This window comes from Oncorhynchus mykiss, chromosome 14, assembly GCF_013265735.2.
Source record: "Oncorhynchus mykiss isolate Arlee chromosome 14, USDA_OmykA_1.1, whole genome shotgun sequence".
Lineage (NCBI taxonomy): Eukaryota > Metazoa > Chordata > Actinopteri > Salmoniformes > Salmonidae > Oncorhynchus > Oncorhynchus mykiss.
In genome coordinates, this window is record NC_048578.1 from 11,043,951 (window position 1) to 11,068,764 (window position 24,814).

At 40.9% G+C, this 24,814-nt stretch overlaps 2 protein-coding genes across 5 annotated transcripts; one reads left to right on the forward strand and one right to left on the reverse strand.

The window, feature by feature from the left end:
* Nucleotides 1–826: 826 nt before the first annotated feature.
* Nucleotides 827–13,138, reverse strand: LOC110488788 (sorting nexin-12). Of its 4 annotated transcripts, none has more exons than XM_036942941.1 (7): nt 13,009–13,138; nt 12,594–12,875; nt 11,392–11,487; nt 11,134–11,258; nt 10,860–10,958; nt 5,492–5,502; nt 827–2,836 (listed from the first exon to the last, which is right to left on the reverse strand). In XM_036942941.1, exons 2-6 carry the CDS (start codon nt 12,756–12,758, stop codon nt 5,493–5,495), a joined length of 495 nt encoding a protein of 164 aa, XP_036798836.1. In that variant the 5' UTR covers nt 12,759–12,875; nt 13,009–13,138; the 3' UTR covers nt 827–2,836; nt 5,492. The 4 variants fall into 4 exon arrangements, with proteins under 4 accessions (XP_036798836.1, XP_036798835.1, XP_036798838.1 ...); XM_036942940.1 differs by having other exon boundaries at nt 827–2,839; XM_036942943.1 differs by having other exon boundaries at nt 10,868–10,958; nt 13,009–13,137.
* Nucleotides 13,139–13,816: 678 nt separating this feature from the next.
* LOC110488789 (forkhead box protein O4) lies at nt 13,817–23,315 on the forward strand. Its single transcript, XM_021561176.2, has 3 exons — nt 13,817–16,283; nt 16,509–17,965; nt 18,188–23,315. The coding sequence occupies exons 1-2, from the start codon at nt 15,852–15,854 to the stop codon at nt 17,934–17,936; spliced, it is 1,860 nt and encodes a 619-aa protein (XP_021416851.2). The 5' UTR covers nt 13,817–15,851; the 3' UTR covers nt 17,937–17,965; nt 18,188–23,315.
* Nucleotides 23,316–24,814: the final 1,499 nt, after the last annotated feature.

Sequence of the window (24,814 nt, forward strand, 5' to 3'; positions counted from 1 at the left end):
ATTCACATGCTAATAGGAACTCAGACATGTCTAACTTGCTGATTCGTTGAATGTGGCACGTGTGTATAAGTTTCCTAGTTCCGACTAGCATGTGAACGCAGCATTAAGTTTACCATATGCTTCCCAGTCTAAACAGTTCTGGCATATATTTGGATAGAATTTGGCAACATTTTTGTTCATTTTAGTCTTCGCTGTTGGTGCACATATTTTTTCTTGAGGTAAGTCGAGTTTGGTAGTGGAAGTCTACACCCCTTCATTGGTGATTGGTCATAAATTCTACTCCTAATAAGACTGAGAAATAGTGTTTGTTGTCCTTCAATGAGAGACGACTAGTTTTCATGCAGTTTTCACTTAAGAAATACTGCACCAAAGATCTGAGGTAGATGTAAAATTGCTCGACTAAGACCTCAGCAAAAATGTAAAAATGAATGACAGATTTCTTGTTTCTGACTATGTTGTTACTACGGTGGCTCAAGATGAACAAACAATAATATTGCCGCTTTTTCCTTGTTTTTCAAATTAAAAGGTTTTTAGGGAGTATAAACACAGACGTTTGCCTAGCCTAGATCTGCCAGGAGCAAACCTAACCTATGTATGCAAACGTCTTTAGACTTTGTCTCATTCATTTAATAATTAGTCAGAGGTTGCATTTACACAGGAAACCCAAGTCTGGATTTTTTCCCACTAATTGGTATTTTGACCAATTACATCAGATCTTAACTCTGCCATATTGGGCTAGGCTCTTTCCCTCCAGTCTGGTCGCTTCCTTGCTTGATAATTGAAAGACTACTAATTGGGGAAAGTCAAATGAGAAAACCAGTGTTGATATATTTTCATAATGGTTTAATAAACTAACATTACACTGTGGCCAATAACGTTAATAAAAAAAAAACAATAAGCAACAATCAGCCTTTATGTATTTGAATGTCGGGAAAATACACATGAACATATAAAACCCCAATTAAATGTTTGGCGAGTAGCCATTCGTTTTGTTGAGGTGAGGCAGAGGATGTCAGAGGAAGGCACAGTACAATCACAGGGCAGCAGGGACTGTCTTTGTTGCTTGATTACCAAAAATGTCCGGCTGCATCAGTGAAAAAAATTGTTGCTCGCTAAATCCAGCAAGAACTAGGACCAGGAAAAAAAAGTTTGCCTGGAGCTTTTCTGAGCGGTTGGCTATGCATGTACATTTAATGCTGATTGGTTTTGGTTTGCCCACTATAGTGCTGTCAGGGTAGATGTTCAGGCCCATACTGAGCACTTGTCTTGTCACCAACACACAGCTGTTTCCATTAGAGATAGTTCTTTATGGTTGTGTGGTTAGGTTCAATGGATGAGCAACACCTTTAAGATAGAACATAATGTGGGAGTCTGTCATTACCATAGATAGATGGACTCATCTCTGTTAGTGTCTTCTGTCACAGCATGGGCAGTTCCATTGAGGCGATCTCCATTTTGAAGATGTCAATTTTCTTCACAATTTAGCTGATCACTCGAGGACCCGGTAAGACATGACTCCAGCAAAGTTACCAAGAGGGATCAGCAAATGAAGTTGGAAGTCCCACCCAATTGACTACATTAAAATGATGGAAGCCCTCAATGGAGCTGCCCATGCGGCCTTTTGGCCACTAGAGGCCCCTATAATTCTGTATAGACATTAGGCAATACTTGCTTCTTCTCGCATCCAAGCGCCGATTGGTTGGATAAACAGTGGTGTGAAGGGTGATTGTCAGGGCTGCAGGGCAATCAGACTGAGAGGGCCGATCTTTGTACAATCAGCCTCACCCCACACATTCAACAGATCAGAGTGAACAGTTTCACCAAAACACTGCATACATTTCCTTCTGAGACACAACCCTGGATCAGCAAGTGTAAAAATATGTATCCTGCTGGACATTCTTTTTTGCCATCGATCAACCTTTATTTCACAAAAAAAAAACTACAATAGTGTTGCAGTAGAGAAGAGATGTTTAGAACGATTATGTGGCCACGGTGGTGAGAAGCTAGGTTGGGAGTTTTCCCAAGAAGATCGGGGTTAACATCCCTGCTATTGCAGCAAGTGCCATGGAAATATTTGATGACAATTGAGATTGTATGAATATTTGTACCCGAAAACTCAATCATAATTCTTCGCAAAAATACAATTCTAGTGTGGAATCATTCCTCAATCAAGATTCACTAATGAATTGTCAAGTACATATACATGAATAAAATAGTATTTTAATGGAACGTAATATAATTGTTTTCTTTGTGTTTGGCAAGTCAGGTGGGCCAGATTTCCCTTTGAAAATCTAGAGATCAATCTCTATAACTAAGAAAAACTAGGGGCTCTCGAATAAGTATTCAGAGCCATTGTCATTTTCACATGAGAAATTTACACCAAATGCTACTTCACCAAGCAAAATTCATGAGTTAGGAAGCAAACTTCTGTTACTGAAACAACGCAGTATTCTCTAATTTGGTGTTAACTATTACTAATCCTTAGCCTTAATGACTCAAGTAGAAAATATGTTCTTGTTTCAAAAGGTAGCTTACTAACTCACTCGTTTCATGAATTCACCTTCTCCACCCTCAAACATCTGCTACAAGTTAAATGCTCTGTATGTAAGTATCCTGACAGCTTCCCCAGACATAGATTACAAATAAGATATGTATATATGTACATCATATTTACATAGCGTTCCAACACAGATGCAGGTGTTAAGGAGGATGTGAGGGTAGGCCCCCTGTGGAAGAGGCAACGTGAGCTCTAGTGATAAAGCCAAACAGCCAGGGGATGTAGGGGTGGGGGGGGGGGGGGGGCTGGGCTGAGTAGATCATCATTTTCATCCCCGGGCTGCTATAGAAAGGAAAACAATTCACAGGTAATTCATGGCCTCATTAGAATCTGAACATTAGCTGCCATTTCTACAGTTACCTTTATAGCCTTGCTACACTTTGTAGACCAAGTCTTTAAAAAGTCTAAACAAAAAAAAGGCACATAGGCTTTACTTGTTGAACAGTAATGTTCTATAACATAGTAGCTACTAGGAAGAGAGAAAAAACAAAAGAGTAGGGTCGGTGTGTGTAGGTTAGTTTTGGGCTCCAATGCTATGGCTGGGTTAACAATCTATCAAAGAAAAATAAGTGATATGATTTTAGGGGTATGTTCCATTTGACCCATTAATGACGAAGTATTGGCCGTTTGAAATCAATACTTAAAAAGAAAAATCACGATTGAAAAACTAGTCAGTGATTCATAGGCTGTATCACAACTGGCCGTGATTGGGAGTCCCATAGGGCGGTGCACAATTGGCCCAGCATCGTCCGGGTTAGGGTTTGGCCAGGATAGGTCGTCATTGTGAATAAGAATGTGTTCTTAACCGACTTGCCTAGTTAAAGATAAAATAGAGCAATTGCGTTACCAGTATCGGTGTACTGTATTAGACGCAGACTTTAGGGTGCTTGAGATAAAAAAAAAAAAAAATATGGGTGAGATACCAACCATGGTTAGCAAAACAATGAAAAGGCCTGCATGATATACAGTATGTTAGATACCGCCCTCTATGTCTCACTTAGTGCCCCCTTGAAAGCTTGCATGACTGGTTTGAGTCAAAAGGGGAAGTAACTAAGTTCTCTACTAAAGATGAATTGTGAAGATCACCCCATGCATGCAACCAGATCATGCCAACAGTTACACTTGCATTTACGCAGAGAAAATGAACAAAGGAGAACATTGGACAGGTGCTGATTGAGAAAGTAGAGGTGAAGCAAAGACAGATACAGTGGGGCAAAAAAGTATTTAGTCAGCCACCAATTGTGCAGGTTCTTCCACTTAAAAAGATGAGGCCTGTAATTTTCATCATAGGTACACTTCAACTATAACAGACAAAATGAGAAGGAAAAAAAATCCAGAAAATCACATTGTAGGATTTTTAATTAATTTATTTGCAAATTATGGTGGAAAATAAGTATTTGGTCAATAACAAAAAAGTTTCTCAATACTTTGTTATATACCCTTTGTTGGCAATGACAGAGGGCAAACATTTTCTGTAAGTCTTCACAAGGTTTTCACACACCGTTTCTGGTATTTTGGCCCATTCCTCCATGCAGATCTCCTCTAGAGCAGTGATGTTTTGGGGCTGTTGCTGGGCAACACGGACTTTCAACTCCCTCCAAAGATTTTCTATGGGGTTGAGATCTGGAGACTGGCTAGGCCACTCCAGGACCTTGAAATGCTTCTTACGAAGCCACTCCTTCGTTGCCCGGGCGATGTGTTTGGGATCATTGTCATGCTGAAAGACCTAGCCACGTTTCATCTTCAATGCCCTTGCTGATGGAAGGAGGTTTTCACTCAAAATCTCACGATACATGGCCCCATTCATTCTTTCCTTTACACGGATCAGTCGTTCTGGTCCCTTTGCAGAGAAACAGCCCCAAAGCATGATGTTTCCACCCCCATGCTTCACAGTAGGTATGTTGTTCTTTGGATGCAACTCAGCATTCTTTGTCCTCCAAACATGACGAGTTGAGTTGTTACCAAAAAGTTATATTTTGGTTTCATCTGACCGGATGACATTCTCTCAGTCTTCTTCTGGATCATCCAACTGCTCTCTAGCAAACTTCAGATGGGCCTGGACATGTACTGGCTTAAGCAGGGGGACACGTCTGGCACTGCAGGATTTGAGTCCCTGGCGGCGTAGTGTGTTACTGATGGTAGGCTTTGTTAATTTGGTCCCAGCTCTCTGCAGGTCATTCACTAGGCCCCCCGTGTGGTTCTGGGATTTTTGCTCACCGTTCTTGTGATCATTTTGACCCCACGGGGTGAGATCTTGCGGGGAGCCCCAGATCCAGGCAGATTATCAGTGGTCTTATATGTCTTCCATTTCCTAATAATTGCTCCCACAGTTGATTTCTTCAAACCAAGCTGCTTACCTATTGCAGATTCAGTCTTCCCAGCCTGGTGCAGGTCTACAATTTTGTTTCTGGTGTCCTTTGACAGCTCTTTGGTCTTGGCCATAGTGGAGTTTGGAGTGTGACTGTTTGAGGTTGTGGACAGGTGTCTTTTATACTGATAAGTTCAAACAGGTGCCATTAATAGAGGTAACGAGTGGAGGACAGAGGAGCCTCTTAAAGAAGAAGTTACAGGTTTGTGAGAGCCAGAAATCTTGCTTGTTTGTAGGTGACCAAATACTTATTTTCCACCCATAATTTGCAAATAAATTCATTAAAAATCCTACAATGTGATTTTCTGGATATTTTTTCTAATGTTGTCTGTCATAGTTGAAGTGTACCTATGATGATTACAGGCCTCTCTCATCCTTTTAAGTGGGAGAACTTGCACAATTGGTGGCTGACTAAATACTTTTGTCCCACTGTATGTGCGTGTAGATAAATGGATGTATTATTGGTAACCCGCTATACCAAATCTGAGTTTTTTGTTTTTTTTTTGGGGGGGGGGGGGGGGGGGGATTATCACAATGGTATTAGTACGAATAAAAAGCAACCTTACCTTATTCACACCTAAGAAAAGGGGAAAGACATTGTAAGACACAAAAACGTGTGACACAGAACAGTGATTTCAGGTACCTTAAACCACTGAAAAATGTAATCTCTGACATTTCAGAACAACCCTTTCATCCCCCTGCTAAATACAGTATTCCTTAATTTTTACATTTAAAATTGATGAAACAAATCACACACATATACACAAGAAATATCATGCAGGTATGTTATGCATAATTATCATATAATTCTACACATTTACACACACACACAAAAGTATGTGGACAACCCTTCAAATGAGTGGATTTGGCTATTTCAGCCACACCGGTTGCTGACAGGTGTATAAAATCAGCATGACAATGCCCCCGTGCACAAACTGAGGTCCATACAGAAATGTTTTGTCAAGATCAGTGTAGAAGAATTTGACTAGCCTGCACAGAGCCCTGGTCTCAACCCCATCAAACAACTCTGCAATGAATTGGAACACCGACTGCGAGCCTGGCCTAATCACCCAACATCAGTACCAGACCTCACTAATGCTCTTGTGGCTAAATGGAAGCAAGTCCCTGCAGCAATGTTGAAAAATCTAGTGGAAAGTCTTCCCAGAAGAGTGGAGGCTGTTACAGCAGCAAAGGGGGGACCGACTCCATATTAATGCCCATGTTCGACAAGCAGGTGTCCACATACTTTTGTATAGATAGATATGTATATACACACATACACTACCGTTCAAAAGTCTGGGGTCACTTAGAAATATCCTTGTTCTCCATTAAAACATACATGAAATTAGTTTCAAAATGTACAGGAAATATAGTCGAGACGTTGACATGGTTATAAATTATTATTTTTAATTTAAATAATAATTGTGTCCTTCAAACTTTGCTTTCGTCAAAGAATTCTCAATTTGCAGCAATTACAGCCTTGCAGACCTTTGGCATTCTAGTTGTCAATTTGTGGAGAGAAGCTTCCTGAAGCACCTCCCACAAGTTGGATTGGCTTGATGGGCACGTCATACGTACCATACGGTCAAGCTGCTCCCACAACAGCTCAATAGGGTTGAGATCCGGTGACTGTGCTGGCCACTCCATGATACAGAATACCAACTGACTGCTTCTTCCCGAAAAAGTTATTGCATAGTTGAGCTGTCATTGTCCTGGTCATTGTCCTGTTGTAGGAGGAAATTGGCTCCAATTAAGCGCCGTCCACAGGGTATGGCATGGCATTGCAAAATGGAGTGATAGCCTTCCTTCTTCAAGATCCCTTTTACCCTGTACAAATCTCCCACTTCACCACCCAAAGACCATCACATTGCCTCCACCATGCTTGACAGATGGCGTCCAGCACTCCTCCAGCATCTTTTCATTTTTTCTGTGTCTCACAAATGTTCTTATTTGTGATCTGAACACCTCAAACTTAGATTTGTCTGTCCATAACACTTTTTTCCCCAATCGTCCTCTGTCCAGTGTCTGTTATTTTGCCCATCTTAATCTTTTATTTTTATTGGCCAGTCTGAGATATGGCTTTTTCTTTGCAACTCCGCCTAGAAGGCCAGCATCCAGGAGTCGCCTTTTTAAATCAAATTTTATAAGTCACATGTGCCGAACACAACAGTGAAATGCTTACTTACGAGCCCCTAACCAACAACGCAGTTCACGGTTGACATTGTGACTGCTGTTTTGTGGGTACTATTTAATGAAGCTGCCAGTTCAGGACTTGTGAGGCGTCCGTTTCTCAAACTAGACACTAATGTACTTGTCCTCTTGCTCAGTTGTGCACCGGGGCCCCCCACTCCTATTCTGGTTAGAGCCAGTTTGCGCTGTTCTGTGAAGGGAGTAGTACACGCCGTTGTACGAGATCTTCAGTTTCTTGGCAATTTCTCAAATGGAACAGCCTTCATTTCTCAGAACAAGAATAGACTGACGAGTTTCAGAAGAAAGGTCTTGTTTCTGGCCATTTTGAGTCTGGAATCGAACCAAATGCTGATGCTCCAGATACTCAACTAGTCTAAAGAAGGACAGTTTTATTTATTCTTTAATGAGAACAGTTTTCAACTGACCTAAGAAAACTGCAAAAGGGTTTTCTAATGATCAATTAGCCTTTTAAAATTATAAACTTGGATTAGCTAACAACATGCCATTGGAACACAGGAGTGATGGTTGCTGATAAATGGGCCTCTCTGTACATCTATGTAGATGTTCCATTAAAAATAAGCGGTTTCCAGCTACAATAGTCATTTACAAGATTAACAATGTCTACGCAATATTTCCGACAAACTTGATATTATTTCAATGGATAATTGTTTTTGCTTTTCTTTTAAAAACTAAGACATTTCTAAGTGACCCCAAACTTATGAACTGTAGTGTAAATACAGTGCCTTGCGAAAGTATTCGGCCCCCTTGAACTTTGCGACCTTTTGCCACATTTCAGGCTTCAAACATAAAGATATAAAACTGTATTTTTTTTAGAATCAACAACAAGTGGGACACAATCATGAAGTGGAACGACATTTATTGGATATTTCAAACTTTTTTAACAAATCAAAAACTGAAAAATTGGGCGTGCAAAATTATTCAGCCCCCTTAAGTTAATACTTTGTAGCGCCACCTTTTGCTGCGATTACAGCTGTAAGTCGCTTGGGGTATGTCTATCAGTTTTGCACATCGAGAGACTGACATTTTTTCCCATTCCTCCTTGCAAAACAGCTCGAGCTCAGTGAGGTTGGATGGAGAGCATTTGTGGGGATGGTGTGTTCAGGGTGATGAGCTGTGTTGCTTTTACGCCAAACATAACGTTTTGCATTGCTGCCAAAAAGTTCAATTTTGGTTTCATCTGACCAGAGCACCTTCTTCCACATGTTTGGTGTGTCTCCCAGGTGGCTTGTGGCAAACTTTAAACAACACTTTTTATGGATATCTTTAAGAAATGGCTTTCTTCTTGCCACTCTTGCATAAAGGCCAGATTTGTGCAATATACGACTGATTGTTGTCCTATGGACAGAGTCTCCCACCTCAGCTGTAGATCTCTGCAGTTCATCCAGAGTGATCATGGGCCTCTTGGCTGCATCTCTGATCAGTCTTCTCCTTGTATGAGCTGAAAGTTTAGAGGGACGGCCAGGTCTTGGTAGATTTGCAGTGGTCTGATACTCCTTCCATTTCAATATTATCGCTTGCACAGTGCTCCTTGGGATGTTTAAAGCTTGGGAAATATTTTTGTATCCAAATCCGGCTTTAAACTTCTTCACAACAGTATCTCGGACCTGCCTGGTGTGTTCCTTGTTCTTCATGATGCTCTCTGCGCTTTTAACGGACCTCTGAGACTATCACAGTGCAGGTGCATTTATACGGAGACTTGATTACACACAGGTGGATTGTATTTATCATCATTAGTCATTTAGGTCAACATTGGATCATTCAGAGATCCTCACTGAACTTCTGGAGAGAGTTTGCTGCACTGAAAGTAAAGGGGCTGAATAATTTTGCACGCCCAATTTCAGTTTTTGATTTGTTAAAAAAGTTTGAAATATCCAATAAATGTCGTTCCACTTCATGATTGTGTCCCACTTGTTGTTGATTCTTCACAAAAAAAATACAGTTTTATATCTTTATGTTTGAAGCCTGAAATGTGGCAAAAGGTCGCAAAGTTCAAGGGGGCCGAATACTTTCGCAAGGCACTGTACATATACTCTGCATTTGGAAAGTATTCAGACCCCTTGACTTTTTTCACATTTTGTTACATCATAGTCTAATTCTATAATTGATTAAATTGTTTTTTCCTTCTTCCTCAATGTACACACAATACCCCATAATGACAAAGCAAAAATGTTGTATATGTTGGCTAATTTATTATAAATAAACTGAAATCACATTTACATAAGTATTCAGACTTTTTACTCAGTACTTTGACGCACCTTTGGCAGCCTCGAGTCTTCTTGGGTATAACGCTACAAGCTTGACACACCTGTATTTGGGGAGTTTCTTCCATTCTTCTCTGCAGATCCTCAAGATCTGTCAGGTTGGATGGGGAGCGTTGCTGCACAGCTATTTTCAGGCCTCTCCAGAGGTTTGATCGGGTTCAAGTCCAGGCTCTGGCAGGGCCACTCAAGGACATTGAGACTTGTCCCATTGCCACTTCTGCGTTGTCTTGGCTGTGTGCTTAGGGTCGTTGTCCTATTGGAAGGTGAACCTTCCTGAGCAGGTTTTCATCAAGGATCTCTCTGTACTTTGCTCCGTTCATCTTCCCCTCGATCCCAGCTAGTCTCCTAGTCCCCGCCACTGAAAAACATGCCCACAGCATGATGTTGCCACCACCATACTTCACCATAGGGATGGTGCCAGGTTTCCTCCAGACGTGACGCTTGGCATTCAGGCCAAATAGTTCAATCTTGGTTTCATCAGACCAGAGAATCTTGTTTCTCATGGTCGGAGACCTTTAGGTGCCTTTAGGCAAACTCCAAGCGGGCTATCATGTGCCTTTTACTGAAGAGTGGCTTCCATCTGGCCACTACCACGAAGGCCTGATTAGTGGAGTGCTGCAGAGATGGTTGTCCTTCTGGAAGGTTCTTCTCCAGAGGAAATCTGGAGCTCTGTCAGTGACCATCGGGTTCTTGGTAACCTCCCTGACCATGGCCCTTCTCCCCTGATTGTTCAGTTTGGCTGGGCGCCCAGCTCTACAAAGAGTCTTAATGGTTCCAAACTTATTCCATTTAAGAATGACGCCACTGTTCTTGGGGACCTTTAATGCTGCAGACATTTTTTGGTACCCTTCTCCAGATCTGTGTCTTTACACAATCCTGTCTCGGAGCTCTACGGACAATTCCTTTGACCTCATGGCTTGTTTTTTACTCTGACATGCATTGCTAACTGTGGGACCTTATATAGACAGATGTGTGCCTTTCCAAATCATGTCCAATCAATTGAATTTAACACAGGTGGACTCCAATAAAGTTGTAGAAACATCTTAAGGATGATCAATGGAAAGAGGATGCACCGGAGCTCAATTTCGAGTCTCAAAGGAAAGAGTATAAATAACTATGTAAATAAGGTATACGTTTTTTTTAATACATCTGCAAAAATGTCTAAAAACCTTTTTTCGATTTGTCATTATGGGCTATTGTCTAAAGATCAATAAGGTTACAATTTTTTTAAATCCATTTTAGAATAAGGCGGTAACTTAACAAAATTTGGAAAAAGTCAAGGGGTCTGAATACTTTTTTTTACATACATATACACACAGTATTTATATTCTTTAATATAAAAAATAAAATGCTATTCCCTTGCCGGGAGAGATTGATAGAAACCGTTAAGGATCAGCCAGTCCCTCCCACCAGCCTCTTCACCACACCCACCCAGTCAGAACCCCAACCATGCTCATCCTACTTGCGTACTTTTCCAGGAATATAGTTCCGGTCAATGGACTCATCTTGAAGGAACATGTGAAGACAGCGCTCATTCTGGGCCAGGGGATGACCTGCAAGTCTGGTGATAGAGGAGAGAGTAGCAGGTTTCAGTTAAATAGCAATCATAGTTGATTATTAGAGGAGTCAAAGGATGGGAGTTAATTTGATAATGGGCTGGGAGTTAATTTGATAATGACCTGAAATGGAGACACAGCGATACAGAGAGAAATAATATAGACAGAAACGATACACACCTGTTGATGAACTGCTCCAAGCCTACCCTCCGCTCCTCAATGAAGGACTCCTCAAAGATACCCTCATCTCCTCGGAAGGGCAGCTGTCTTTTTAAAGCTTTCCCAGGGAGAGGGGGCACCACAATCTTTAGAAAGCACACAACTTATCAGTAACTTAGTCACATACAAACTTTTAATGTATGTACATATGTACATTTGTTTAGATTAGTATTATACCGGTCCGACATGCAAGCAATTAGTTATGCAGTGTGTAACTACCTTACTGTCTCTCTCCAGCTCATTCTTCAGCCACTCAAAATCACTGTACCTTCTCCGCACAACAGAGTCCTTAAGTTTGAAGATGGGAAGATTTGTCTGCATGTGAAAAAGATGTATATTAAATCACTACATTAAATGACAGAAATCCAGGAGTAAATTCAGTACAGAATTCACAGTGACACGGTCAGACATCAGTGCTTACACCAGAACCCTTCACCGATGAATCATTTGATCAGCATCTTGTCTCTGAATCTGTGAAAAACACTTCAGTTTTGTGACACTGGTGTGTGGTGCTGTGTCTAGTGATAATGGATGGTTTATAATGCAACCACATCTTTAGAGTAGGAAAACACAGAGAGATTGTTGCATTAATATGTTGAGATTTGTAGTAGTAAGTAAGGGTATACAGTAGATATTTTTATTTATTTTACTAGGCAAGTCAGTTATGAACAAATTGTTATTTACAATGACGGCCTACACCGGCGAAACCCAGACGACACTGTGCGCCGCACTACAGGACTCCCAATCACGGCCGGCTGTGATACAGCCTGGATTCGAACCAGGTGACACCTCAAGCACTGAGATGCAGTGCCTTAGACCGCTGTGCCATTCGGGAGCCCAGTACACACTGTGCAAATTGTGTCTATCCCTCAGCACATGTAGCCTCTGTTCAGCATGCCCTAGATCTGGGATTTAAGACGAAGCCCATGTACAAACAGATCTTTCTAATACCATGAAGGTTTAACACCCTAGTGGCTAGTTGCCTATCTCATAACTAGAGCGTTAGCTGGCCCAGTATTCTCCAATCTTGGTCCTGGGGATTCCAAGGGTGTGCAGGCTTTTATTCTGGGTTGGAGAAAAAGCTTATATATCCTACAGAAATCAACAGAGTTTAATAAAAGAGCTATAGCACATGCTAGTCACTATGTTATCTGGCAGAAGCACTGCTACCAAACTAACACAGTTATTTCACATGCTGGCTATTTGATGTTGGTGGTAGCCATCTTAGTAACGACTGCATCAGGAATTTGTATATAACGATTATTTCAAATGACAAAGAAGTGAAAGACTAAGCATTTGAACAGCAAAAAACCGTCCCACCCATGTTCCCTCATCATACTAGCGTCACCTAAACCAGGCCCTACTAAAATCACCGGCCCCGATTTCAATACTGCAAGCTAGTACAAACCTAGAACACTCACCCGCATTCGCACTTCATAGGTGGTGAATCTGTTCCGGCCAACTCCAATTGTTTGTGGGTCATAAACGTCGATTTCAAGAAAATTGCTTGGGGGGCCATACGCATCTGTGAGATCCTGTGGTTTAGAGTTTAATCGGCGAGTATCTGCAACAGTGGGGTCCGACATGTTCGGCTTCAGCTGCGGCTGATCTCAAGACGATACAATTGCGAAGGTTCTTGTTCCGCAGCCAATCGAAACAGAGGAAACGCATTCCTCTTTCCCCAAGTATTTACCGGCGTTAACCTTGACCAATTGCAGAAGAGAATGAAACAATTGTGCCAAAATTAAACGAGTGTAAAACAATAATCATACAGACAAAATGTGATTAAAATATTATCAATGAAGAGAACGACTGTTTATAATTTTAAAGTCTTACAAATTTATAGGACGGCCTATTCTGTTGTAAAATAAATAAATAATTGTTTCCAAAATAAAAACATTCAGGAGTTAAATTCAGACCAGATGTATATTTTTGTTGTACATAGGTCTAGCTCTACTGTGTATTATTATTCTGCTTACATCACGCGCTGCATTCGATAAACACTCCCCAAACAAAGTTATACTCTGAAATACACTGGGAATTGTAGTTCTTGTGCACACTGACAGATTATTGTTTAAATAAACACACCGTACCATGCTGATTTAGGCTGATCTTAAAAAAATCAAATGAAACGTGTTGCATAGAACACATCGAACATGCCTATGCTTTTCTAGGTTGGTACCGATATTCTTGAAAAAATAATATCACACTGAAATGAATCATCTTCACAGATCTTTCTGGACACAAATCATTATTTTTGAATGTCACTGTACAACAATGGCAATTTTAAAGTAACCTGACTACGACCTACTTTTTTATGACAGTATACCGATAGACTGGGACTATTGGTGAAAATTTGAGTGTCAAATGAAAGAGGGACGCATGTGCTTCAAGACTAGATTGGAGCTGAATAGATCTGTAGCCTAGAAGTCTGGGCTACTTGGGCAATTGAAATATGATTGACCATTGTTGGGTAATTTTCCAGATTTGGTTTAGGTGTGTAGGTGGAGTGTGTACACTTTAGGAAATGTTACACAATCCTGATTTAGGTATTTTAGCTCTACAGCCGTTCGTTGTTTACGTTCGTGCTTAAGAAGTCACATGACTGACTGCATTTCCCAGCAGTCCTCACCACGCATGCGCAGTACACGTTTTCTGGCAGTGGTAAACAGACGTCAGAAGGGAGTCTTCGCTTCGAGTAAAAAATAAACAAAAAAAGATATACGATGAATGAATATTTGGACATCCAGAATAGCCACAAGTTAAGCGAAACTAACGAATGAAAGGGGGAGAATTCCAAAGGAAGGTACTGAAGCCTTTTTTCCGACTTTTGAAAGGATTTTAAACTCCGAAATAACTGTTAGCCAGCAGCTAACTTTAAGTGGCTATCACGCTATTTTAAAAACTACGTTTGGTGTGTGGAGTCGAGCCGAGGTGGGAGAGCCTAAACTCCAAGAACCCGTGGATTACGAACCGTGCTTTAAATTGGCCACAAGACGCGGACTGATCCAATTTTAGGCACACTCTGAAGGTTTGTGCTCGCGCGAGCATCGTGTGCTGCTGCGTGTCAAGAAACATGGCAGATGGTGACACGCGCTTGCCCGCAATGTGGAGGAGCGTGAAAACTTGAATCAGAAAACCACGGACTTTCTGATCCATTTGTTTCTTCTAATTTTGTTTTGCAGACCACCATGATCAAACTGTTCAGTAAGGTTTTGCGCTCAACATTTTATTTTTGTCAGTCGACTAAAATTACTTAGTACTGTAGCCAAAGAAGCGACAGCCAGCATAACATTACTGTTTTGACATCAGAAGTAAACGTGTCATTGCTTAGATAATCAAATATTGCAGATTTTTTTTTACTTTGAGTATTTTATTGCAAGCTCCATTAATCCAGATTTTGTGTTCACTCTAAGTAATGTTGTTTCACGGGAGCAGTGACAGTTAGATAGATGTATGTTGAAATCAAAAAGTTGTTGTTTACTAAATTGCTTTGAATTTTGATATCAATGTTCAAACTAATATTATATCAACTCCAGTATTCTATTAAAGCGGGAGGTTATTTCTACGTGCGAAGGAGCGAGACAGCACGTTGTTTACAAGTGCAGACGGGGGCACCGCAAACCTAGTCGGCTCTTTTGTAACAGAGACCCACTGGTAATCCTCATTTGTGGGTTATTTGAAAAGTATATGTGTTTGAGGGTAACTTTTATGTTATAATGTTAAAGCTAAAAGCAAGACGCGAAATAAGTCAGTTCAATTTATAGTGTTGTGAGAGCAATACATTTTATAGCTAACGTTACTTTTACCTTCATAAACATCGAATATATTTACATTTTCCACAACAAACTACCGAGACAAACGTTTATATATATATATATATATATATATATATTATTTTTTTTCAAAGTATATACCCCACAGTAACACGTTATGTGGGCCATAAATTGTATTGGTCTCTGATTTCAATCCAGATGTTTTGGTGTGCATTCCTCCCCGAGTTCTCTTTGTTCTTTTATACAAACAAAGGAACCGTCATCCCAGCCCTCCTCTGCTCCATGTAAATCGGAAGGTTTATGATAGTTACTATTAAAGGGATTATTTGGGTCCCCTAATCTCCAATCTCAGGATTAACACCGCTATACTGGTGTATCCAGATTATTGTTTCTCTCTTCTACTAGTCCCCTTAATAGAGAATGGAACATAGCGTTTTTGTGTAGATAGTTGAAGTTTATATAGAACTTTTGGTTATACAATAATTACATTAGACAATATAGTCTAATTTTGAACATAGACCCCTTCTTAGATAAGAATAGGCCTACATTTTGGTGTGCCTATTACAAAAACATGTCCCCAGATTACATTTTACATTAGTCATTTAGCGGATGCACTTATCCAGAGCGGTTTAGAGGAGCAACTAGGGTTAAGTGCCTTGCTCAAGGGCACATCAAAAGATTGTTCACATAGTCGTCTCAGGGATTCAAGCCTTCAGTTACTTGCCCAACGCTCTTCACCACTAGGCTACCTGCGACCCTACAAAAATACAATATTGTTATTTAGATTTTTAAAAACATTTTGTTTCAATATCTGTCTCACTATTATTTACCTTGACAATTTATTTTATGTATCATCTCTTAGTTGTCTACATTTAGGATAGTTGTAGCAAACAAAACTTTACAATGGAGGGTTTGACGGTACCCACGATTGACCCAGATTTTGAGCCGCAAAGCAGACCTAGGTCGTGCACATGGCCGCTCCCCAGACCCGACATCTCAGCTGTCAAACCGGAGGGGGCGGACGGCCCTGAATCTTCTGCGGGAACCCCGCCCGCCGACGACGATAAGCAGGAGCAACAGCAAATCATATCCGAGCCTGAGAAAGTTGTGGTCACAGAGGGAGGAGTCCTAGCCGGAGTAGGTGGAGCCACACCCCGAAAGGGATCATCCCGGCGCAATGCATGGGGGAACCAGTCTTACGCGGACCTGATTAGTCAGGCTATTGAGAACTCTCCAGAGAAGCGTCTAACCTTGGCACAGATATATGACTGGATGGTGAAAACTGTGCCTTACTTCAAAGATAAAGGAGATAGCAACAGCTCAGCAGGGTGGAAGGTAAAAAAACATGCTAATCATTATTGTTATTCACATTGTTAGAACCATGTTATACAGCCAATTTGCTGTGAACACATGATACATTATTACACTGCATTAATTAGTGAATAATGGAAGTTATTGCTTGAAATCTATCGTCAAACCAAGTTGAATGTTTTCTGAAAATTTAACAAGGCACCAATCTTAAAACCCCTTTTCTTGCTCCCACCCTTTCTTCTAACTCAGAATTCAATTCGCCACAACTTATCACTCCACAACAAGTTCCTGCGAGTTCACAATGAGTCCACAGGCAAGAGTTCTTGGTGGATGCTCAACCCAGAGGGGGGCAAGACTGGGAAAGCCCCCCGTCGCCGTGCTGCCTCCATGGACAACAGCAGCAAACTGCTGAAAAGCCGGATGCGAGCCAAGCAGACCAAGAAGGCAGCAGCAGGCCTGGGCGGGACCACTGGGGGAGATGGCGACGGGGGCGCAGACAGTCCCAACTCCTCCCAGCAGTTCCCCAAATGGGGAGTAAACAGCGGCAGCCCCTCATCCCGTGGTAGCCTAGACGAACCTGACATGTGGACCAGCTTCCGTCCACGCACCAGCTCCAATGCCAGCACCCTGAGTGGCCGGCTGTCCCCCATCGGCCCCGGGCAGGAGGATGAGGATGACCTGCCTGAGGAAGGTCTACTGGGCTACTCCACGGGCAACCTGCCCCCCACCCTCACTGAGACACTAATGGAGGAGCTGGACCTGATCGATGGCCTGACACTGATGACCGAGCAGCAGGGAGGGGCTAGTCCCAGCACAGCCCCACCGGCTCCCCCCACCCCTCTGCCCTCTGCCTCAACACTGCTTCCCCGGGGCTCCGGGTTCCCCTCCTTCCGTCAGCTACAGCCATCCAACATCTCCCAGGCCCCCAACCAGACTGGGGGACAGTCCTCAGGCACACAATGTGGCAACAATAACAACTCCAAACCATTAAACTATGGTAACTCTCTCTTTAACCCCATGCCCAGCCCTGGCTCCCGTGTGACTGGTCTCTATGGCACTCATGTTCCCTCCAGCTTGGAGGCGTTGCTCACCTCGGACTCCCCGCCTCCCAGTGATTTCATGATGACCCAGGTGGACCCCCTTATGCCCAGTCCTGGTGTAGTGGGGATGATGGGCATGGGGGGGCCCATGGTGGGAGGGCGGCCCAAACCAAACCAGCTGTTGCTGGGGAAGGGTCTTGAGCCAAACACTGTGGCATCCATGAGGATGCAGTCCCAGCTCCAACAGCAGCACTCTCAGCTGAGCCTGGGCATGATCCTGTCAGGCATGGCCCAAGACTCTCCACAGATCTCAGCTCTCAAAGCTCAGCATGCACAGCTGCCAGGTTTGGGGCCTCACCACGGAGGGGGCCTATCCAATATAGGAGGAGGTCTGCCAGGGATGGGCCAGTTCGGAACGCCGAGCTCCTTCCTACCAAGTCAAGACCGCTTGCCCACCGACTTGGACATTGAGATGTTCACAGAGAACTTGGACTGTGACGTGGACTACATCATCAACAGTGACCTCATGGATGGAGAGGGCATTGATTTCAACTTTGACCCCATAGTACCAGGTGGGCAAAGCTACTCTGGCCCTGCAACTACGCAGAGCGCCGCCCACAACTGGGTACCCAGCTAACTTCTCAGCAACCTTGCAGTGTTAGCCAGGTATGCTGAAATTATACTTTCAGATTCTAACCTCTCAGTAGTTTTGCACTCCACAACTAAACCACCCTTTTCTTTACCCATTGCTTTCTTTATCCTCTTCATGATTACCCTTGTTTCCCTCTCACCCTCACTCACTTCCTGAATCCGCTGCTTTGTTCTGGAGATTAATCAAGGACATCATGAACTACAATTTGAACATTTGTCTTTTACTTGTTGTTGCAGGTAAGGATCCCCAATCACACACAAACTCAACGACACCTTCAACAAAAAACACACCTGGTGCATTCATTCCTAATCCTCATCTCCCTATTGGCTGAAGATCCAATTCCGAAGCAATTTTTTAACTTTTGTGCTTGTACTTTTGATGAAACCAGACCTCAGACATCCATGTCACGGGCCATCCATGTCCCTCCCCCTAGTAACAGTTGCAACTTTTGGGGACTTTGCCGTATTTTTATGAGTATTTGAGAAAAGTATGACAGAATTTATTTGGAGTGAAAAGATGAAGCACAACTAACAACTCTTAAGTTAATATCACAATGACTATTATTACTATACCAAAGTAGTTTTAGGATTGATATGGTACACTTCCCTGATGTCTTTGATATTGAAGGTGAAATGGACAGTGCACACAGGAAGAAATTGCCAGTTTTCATATAAATTGTAGGTGGTTAACTATTACCGCCAACTTGGACATGAAATGACGCTGCTGCATCTTTATCTATGGAGGGAATGAAGTTCCAACACACTCCTCTGGACTTTCCTCAATTCAAGTATTGAGAAGATGACACGAGCAAAGGCTGATGATGTTAAGTCATTGGATGAGACCAAGTTGAAGATATATGATTTCACATTGGACTCCGCATGTTGACCCAACGTAGTCTAACATTTGGTCGCTTGGTGGTACGAAACATGTGCTTCTGTTTCTTTTTCATTGACGAGACCGGAGCTGCAAAGTAACTACGAGTTATGTCAGTAGTCATTTAACAGTACAGGGTATGTGATATGCATTTACCGCTTGGCATTCATGGCTCCGCTCAGTGTGTGCTAAAGGGCAGGGTAGAAAACACTTTGGTGGAGTTTTTTATTTTCTTGATGTGCAGTTACACTAACAATGTGAAGAAAAGTGATTTGTGAGCTTTTTACAGGGGGCATTCAAAGGTAATTGTATTTGCCAACAAATGATTTGGTTGACAAAGTGTTATATCATTGAAAGCAGTTTTTCTCCACTGCTTTAAGGGCCGTTTGAAGGTTTTGCGGAACTGGGTTGTGTTCCAAGGCACTTGGGAGTATTCTTGTCATGTGGCTCCTGTACTCTAATGGCAAAATAAGAGACTAAACCAAGTTCGGTTGAATCATTTCATTAAAGAGAAGAGGCAAGGTTGTATACATGCTATGTAAATAGACATGTCATGCTATGCAGATCAATCAGGAGAATTCAAAAGAAATCTTGAAGGAAATTGTTAAGATCTCCTCTTGAAGGGTTTTGCATGGAATGTTTTCCTGCAATGTTCTATCCCTTAAAGTAAGGGAAACTGGGGCTTCACGTGGAAATAGTTTCTCACTGATAACTTTGTTATACATCTTTTTTTTCATTAAATTAATACAACATGTGAGAAGTAAAATATTTGACTATTTTAATATACAATTTAGATGGAGGTTATATGTGAAATATTAACATATATGAATATATTTCTATTACTAATCGGACGTTATGGAGAAAAACAATTTCAGATCATTTTGAACGGTCATTTTCTATATATTCTTTTATTTTTTGTAAAAGATGAGATGCATGTAGATTTTATACATAACCAAAAGAACACTAATAATTACATGGCAGATAGGGGGTGCTTGGGACAAAAAAAAAACATTTTAGTGTAGATAAGCTTCGCAAGTGGAGCCAAAGAAAGAAAGAAAGAATAATAACTTGATTTTCCAAATTGACTTGCCACTTAGTTAATTTGACTTGATTATTGTGAAATTTAAATCCAAGTGAAAACCTGCACATGTTATTTACACAATGGAGGACATTTTGCTTACAGCAGTGATGCTGAATTCACATCTCAAATGATGTGGCGATCAAATCTCAGGGTCATTCAAAAATAATAATAATGGAAACATCTTCCTTAAGTGAGTCATCAGATAATCATCAGAATTACATTTATTTTAGGTGAATTTATATGTTAAAATACAAGACTGGAAACCAACAGCCCCTCGTGTTTTGCCATTTTCTTGATCGCGAGGCATCCTTGACACAAGGGTCTTTGAACCATACCACTCGCAATTTAACACTTAAAAATATAAATTTGAATTTTACTTTCTAAGATGGAAATAAACAAGATATCTTTAGTCATGCATATCATAACAATAGTCTTGTTTGAGGTTGTTAAACTGCCAATATTGAACACTATAGCATGTTATTCAATAGCAAGATGCACCATGTCATTTTTCATGTTTTTTTTCCTTTTGAAGATGAGTTTTGTGTTAAGAGGAAGTTTGTATTTAAATACTTGATCACGACAGAAGAAAAGGTTTCATTTATTGTAAATGTGTTTTGTGTTGACCAGTTTTTCATCTGAAATGCATCCTAGATGGAGTTTGACATCCATTATTGATAATTTCACTGTAACCATGTGAATACTTTAGCTTTTCATTTGTATAAAGCACTCTCTTTCTCACAGATTTTTCTATTGACCGGTGCTAGTTGTCATTTATGACATACCCTAAGAGGGCCATAATGCAATGGGTGCATATTTAGATTATTTCAGGGCCTTGAATCATTTGTATGCAGCACAAGGATATTTTGAGTGAGGATGTGATTAGTTAAATCTGAAATATGTAACTTTTTGGGTGACCTGACAAAATTGTCGTCATTGTCATTGTAAGCAAGTCTAAGAAGCGGTAGATCTGTTCTATGTGCACTATTTCTATGCTTCTTGTTTTTAAGTTTAATTTTTGTCTTTTACTTTTGATTTTATACACCATCTGAAAATATAATTTTTGGTTATGGAAAATATATTTCACAGTGGTTTAGATGGTACAATAATTCTCTACACTATGCGTGATTGTTTTGTCACATAAACTGAAATTAGGCAAGCTATTAGAATTTTAGCAACCAGGAAATGGCGGAGCGATTTCTGCATAGTGCATCTTTCAAGAAACAAACCTTTTATTTTTCTGTATTGTGATCCCCAAACGTTGTCACTTACAAATAGTTTTGAAATTAAAGTGAATACCATGTAGTTTGAGATATTTTAGTAATGATGTATGAAATGTAAGCAAAAGGCAATTAATTTACTGGTCCCATTGATGTACAACAAATCAACTTGGTTGCTGTGATGGATTCCACAGGGTCATACTATTGTTACCATTATCGTCCGAGTCTTTTGAGACATGTCTTCTGCTTATGCATCTTAGGATGGGTGTGTGTTTGATAGGACTGTATGAAAGTGAATGTGTCAGTGTTGGACAGTAGTGTAACTTGTGTGTTGGTGGCTGTTTGTAAAAGCACAGGGTATAGAGGACATCCTTCTCATAGACTTTATTTGCTCGGTCATGCCTTGAGTAATCTGCTGGAGTTTCAGCCACTGTCACCTACAATTTATGGGCTTTTTACTTTGTATCCCCTAGTCCCTGTAATATTTCCTCTCAACATGTTTCTTACATTTCTTTAATACTAATTTTCTTATAATAAAAGTAGCAGTTAGTAATTTTCTTATTTCTTATAAAAAATGGCCCCACTTTTTGATAGTACAGCATTTTAGTATGTGGACAGGGTTGAGTAAGTATTTTCTTTTTAAGGGGGGGGAAGGGGGTCAGGGGTTGATAAGTTGTGCAAAGCCAATATGGGTTGATTTACTTTGATTAGTTTTGGTCTTATCACTACAGGAGGACATTTGAATAAAATGTTTTTAAAAATCCCATATGTTGATCACAAATGATTTATCTCATGATCACTACATAACAAAAGTTGTTTTGTCGAGATCACGAGATAATCAAAAGTACCACACATCATCCATTCCTTTGTTCAGATGCACGATAACCACCATTGAGGAGCCCTGTGGCTGCATTTAAGCCCTGAACGATGTCTGACAGGCAGCACTGTCTCTAGGCTGCGTGCCACCTCCAAGACCACAGCCAATCGCATGCAAGGAACAACACGGCTAACTTGGCCAGTCTTGTGAGCTAGCTAAGTAGTCTTATTAGCTAGCTAGCTTGTTATCTATGCAGGTTGTTAGCATGCATAACTGATGTGTATCATTTTAAAGGACACATTTACAGTGGGTGAGCTCCATTCCTAACAGGCTGATCAGATGCAATTTCAGCCTCAGAGGCTGATAAGTCAGGATGCTGCCTTGTAGGCTGTTTCATAGGTAAAGCTCCTTGCAGGCAGATTAGCTATCAAGGTGCTTTATAGGCAAATTAATATCTGATCCAGGGGCTGAGCTCTATTCCTGGCAGGCTGATGAGATTCAATAGCAGCCTTAGAGGCTGATAAAACAAGATGTTGCCTTGTAGGCTGTTTCAAAGGAAGGCTCCTTGCAGACAGCCAACAAGGCAGCATCCTGATTTATCACTCTCTGAGGCTGCTATTGAATCTGATCAAGCTCTGAGGCTGAAATTAAATCTGATCAGCCTGTCAGGAATGGAGCTCACCCACTGTAAATGCTTATTATCCATAAAACATGAAGTGTCCCTTTACAATTATACACATCAGTTACGCAAGCTAACAATCAGCATAGATTATTTTTATTTTTTATGAGCTAGCTGGCTCGCTCACAATACTAGCAAAGTTCAGGGCTTAAATGCCCTAAGAAAACTTAAAGGAAAATTCCACCTAAAAACTATATTTTGGTATTTGTTTCATTAGTCCATTGTGGACATAGTCCAAAATGTTTTGCTTGTCAGCAATCGTTTTAAGATATGTAACTTTCAAAATAGAGAAATCATTACATTTTGCATCATACAGGATGATTTCTGCATTTTGAAAGTTACATCTTGAAAATTTCATTGCTGAGAAGCAAAACATTTTTGGGTGTAGTTTTCCTTTAAAACATATGCGCTGATCCACCGTGGGCTCTGCCGCTTCAACCATACTGTCAATCATTAATAGGTCCACTCCTATTTATAGAGTTTCTCGTGATCTCGACAAAACAACCTTTGTTATGTCATGATCATGAGATAAATATGTTGTGATCTCAACATAACGAGGGGAAAAAAATTAATTATTGATATGTCTGCTCTCTGGACATCCATATATTTCTCTCCCAATCGTACTTTACATGTTGTAAAGTCAGCCAGAGATAACGTTGGAACACGGTTCTGGAAAGTGGAAATAAACTTTAAACTCTGTTTAACTCATTTAGCCAATTAATTATTTTATTTCAACATGTCATTGGTTCACTAATATTCACATGTATATTGTTCATGAACTTAATGGTATCAAAGAACATAACATTGGGATGTAATTTTTAAAACGTTTTAACATTGATTCACAATGCTTAATATCTGCCACTAGAGGGAGTACGTGTATAGAAAAAGGATTCTCAGACGCAAGTCCAACACTTCTGTGAGACTAATGGATTAACATATGTTATCCAATAGCAGCTACCATGTTTTAATCATGTCACGAGGGAGGGAGGCCTTTCAAAGTAATTACAGATGTATGTAGGACATTACCTTATGAATTAATTCAGGCCTCTGTTGCAACCTGTTGGCCTATGTCCTAAGAATTAGAGAATGGGAGCAAGTGAGGACTGGTGGGACTGGAATGGAGAATAAGAACAAAAGCTGAACCCAATTCCTTCATCTTTCATGCTGTCATTTATCATAGCTGGAATCAGTTAGCCCCTTAAAATAAATCATACTGACTGTGCTCTATTTTAGTGACAATTTAAATGAAATCAAAGTATTTTTGCCAACTATTAGCAATATGCATGAGCACAACTGCTTGTTTGTTTCATATTGCACAACAACATGATAGGTTAAATGTGGATTTCTCAGTAAAGTGATCACGGGGGTGAGGGATAAGAAGGGAACTTGGCCTACGGTCAGGGATCCGTGATGAGTTGATTGCAGACATGCTCAAATCACCCTGCCATCTGTCTTCGGTCTCAGATGCTGTTATGGATCCAGGCTAGCCTCACCCTTACTCTGCCTCAATGACATAAGACAACCATCTTTTTAACTGCAAGGACCTTCTCCTCCCTTTATTTCATATGTTTGTAAATGTGCTTCAATGATATACAGTGAGTATACAAAATATTAAGAACAGCTGCTATTTCCATGACATAGACTGACCAGGTCAAAGCTATGAACCCTTATTGACATCACTTGTTAAATCCACTTCAAATCAGTGTAGATGAATGGGAGGAGAAAGGTCCCAAGGATTTTTAAGCCTTGAGACATGGACTGTGTATGTGTGCCATTCAGAGGGTGAATGAGCAAGATAAAATATTTAAGTTCCTTTGAACGGGATATGGTAGTAGGTGCCCGGCTCGCCGGTTTGTGTCAAGAACTGTGGATTTTTCACAGTCAACAGTTTCCTGTGTATCAAGAATGGTCCACCACCCAAAACAACATCTTGGGCCAGAATTGCTGTGGGACATTTGACACCACGTAGAGTCCATGCCCTGACTAATTGAGGCTGTTCTGTAGGGAGGGGGGTGCAACTCAATATTAGAAAGGTGTATACTCAGTGTATAATATGTTTCTGAATTGCACTTATTCCAATAGTACTGTGAATGGTTCAACTAAACTGGTTTGCTTGAGAAGGAGTCCCTTAGTTGTACACACTGACAAATTGATTTGGAAATGACTACAGCATATGGCAAATGTGAAAGCACTATT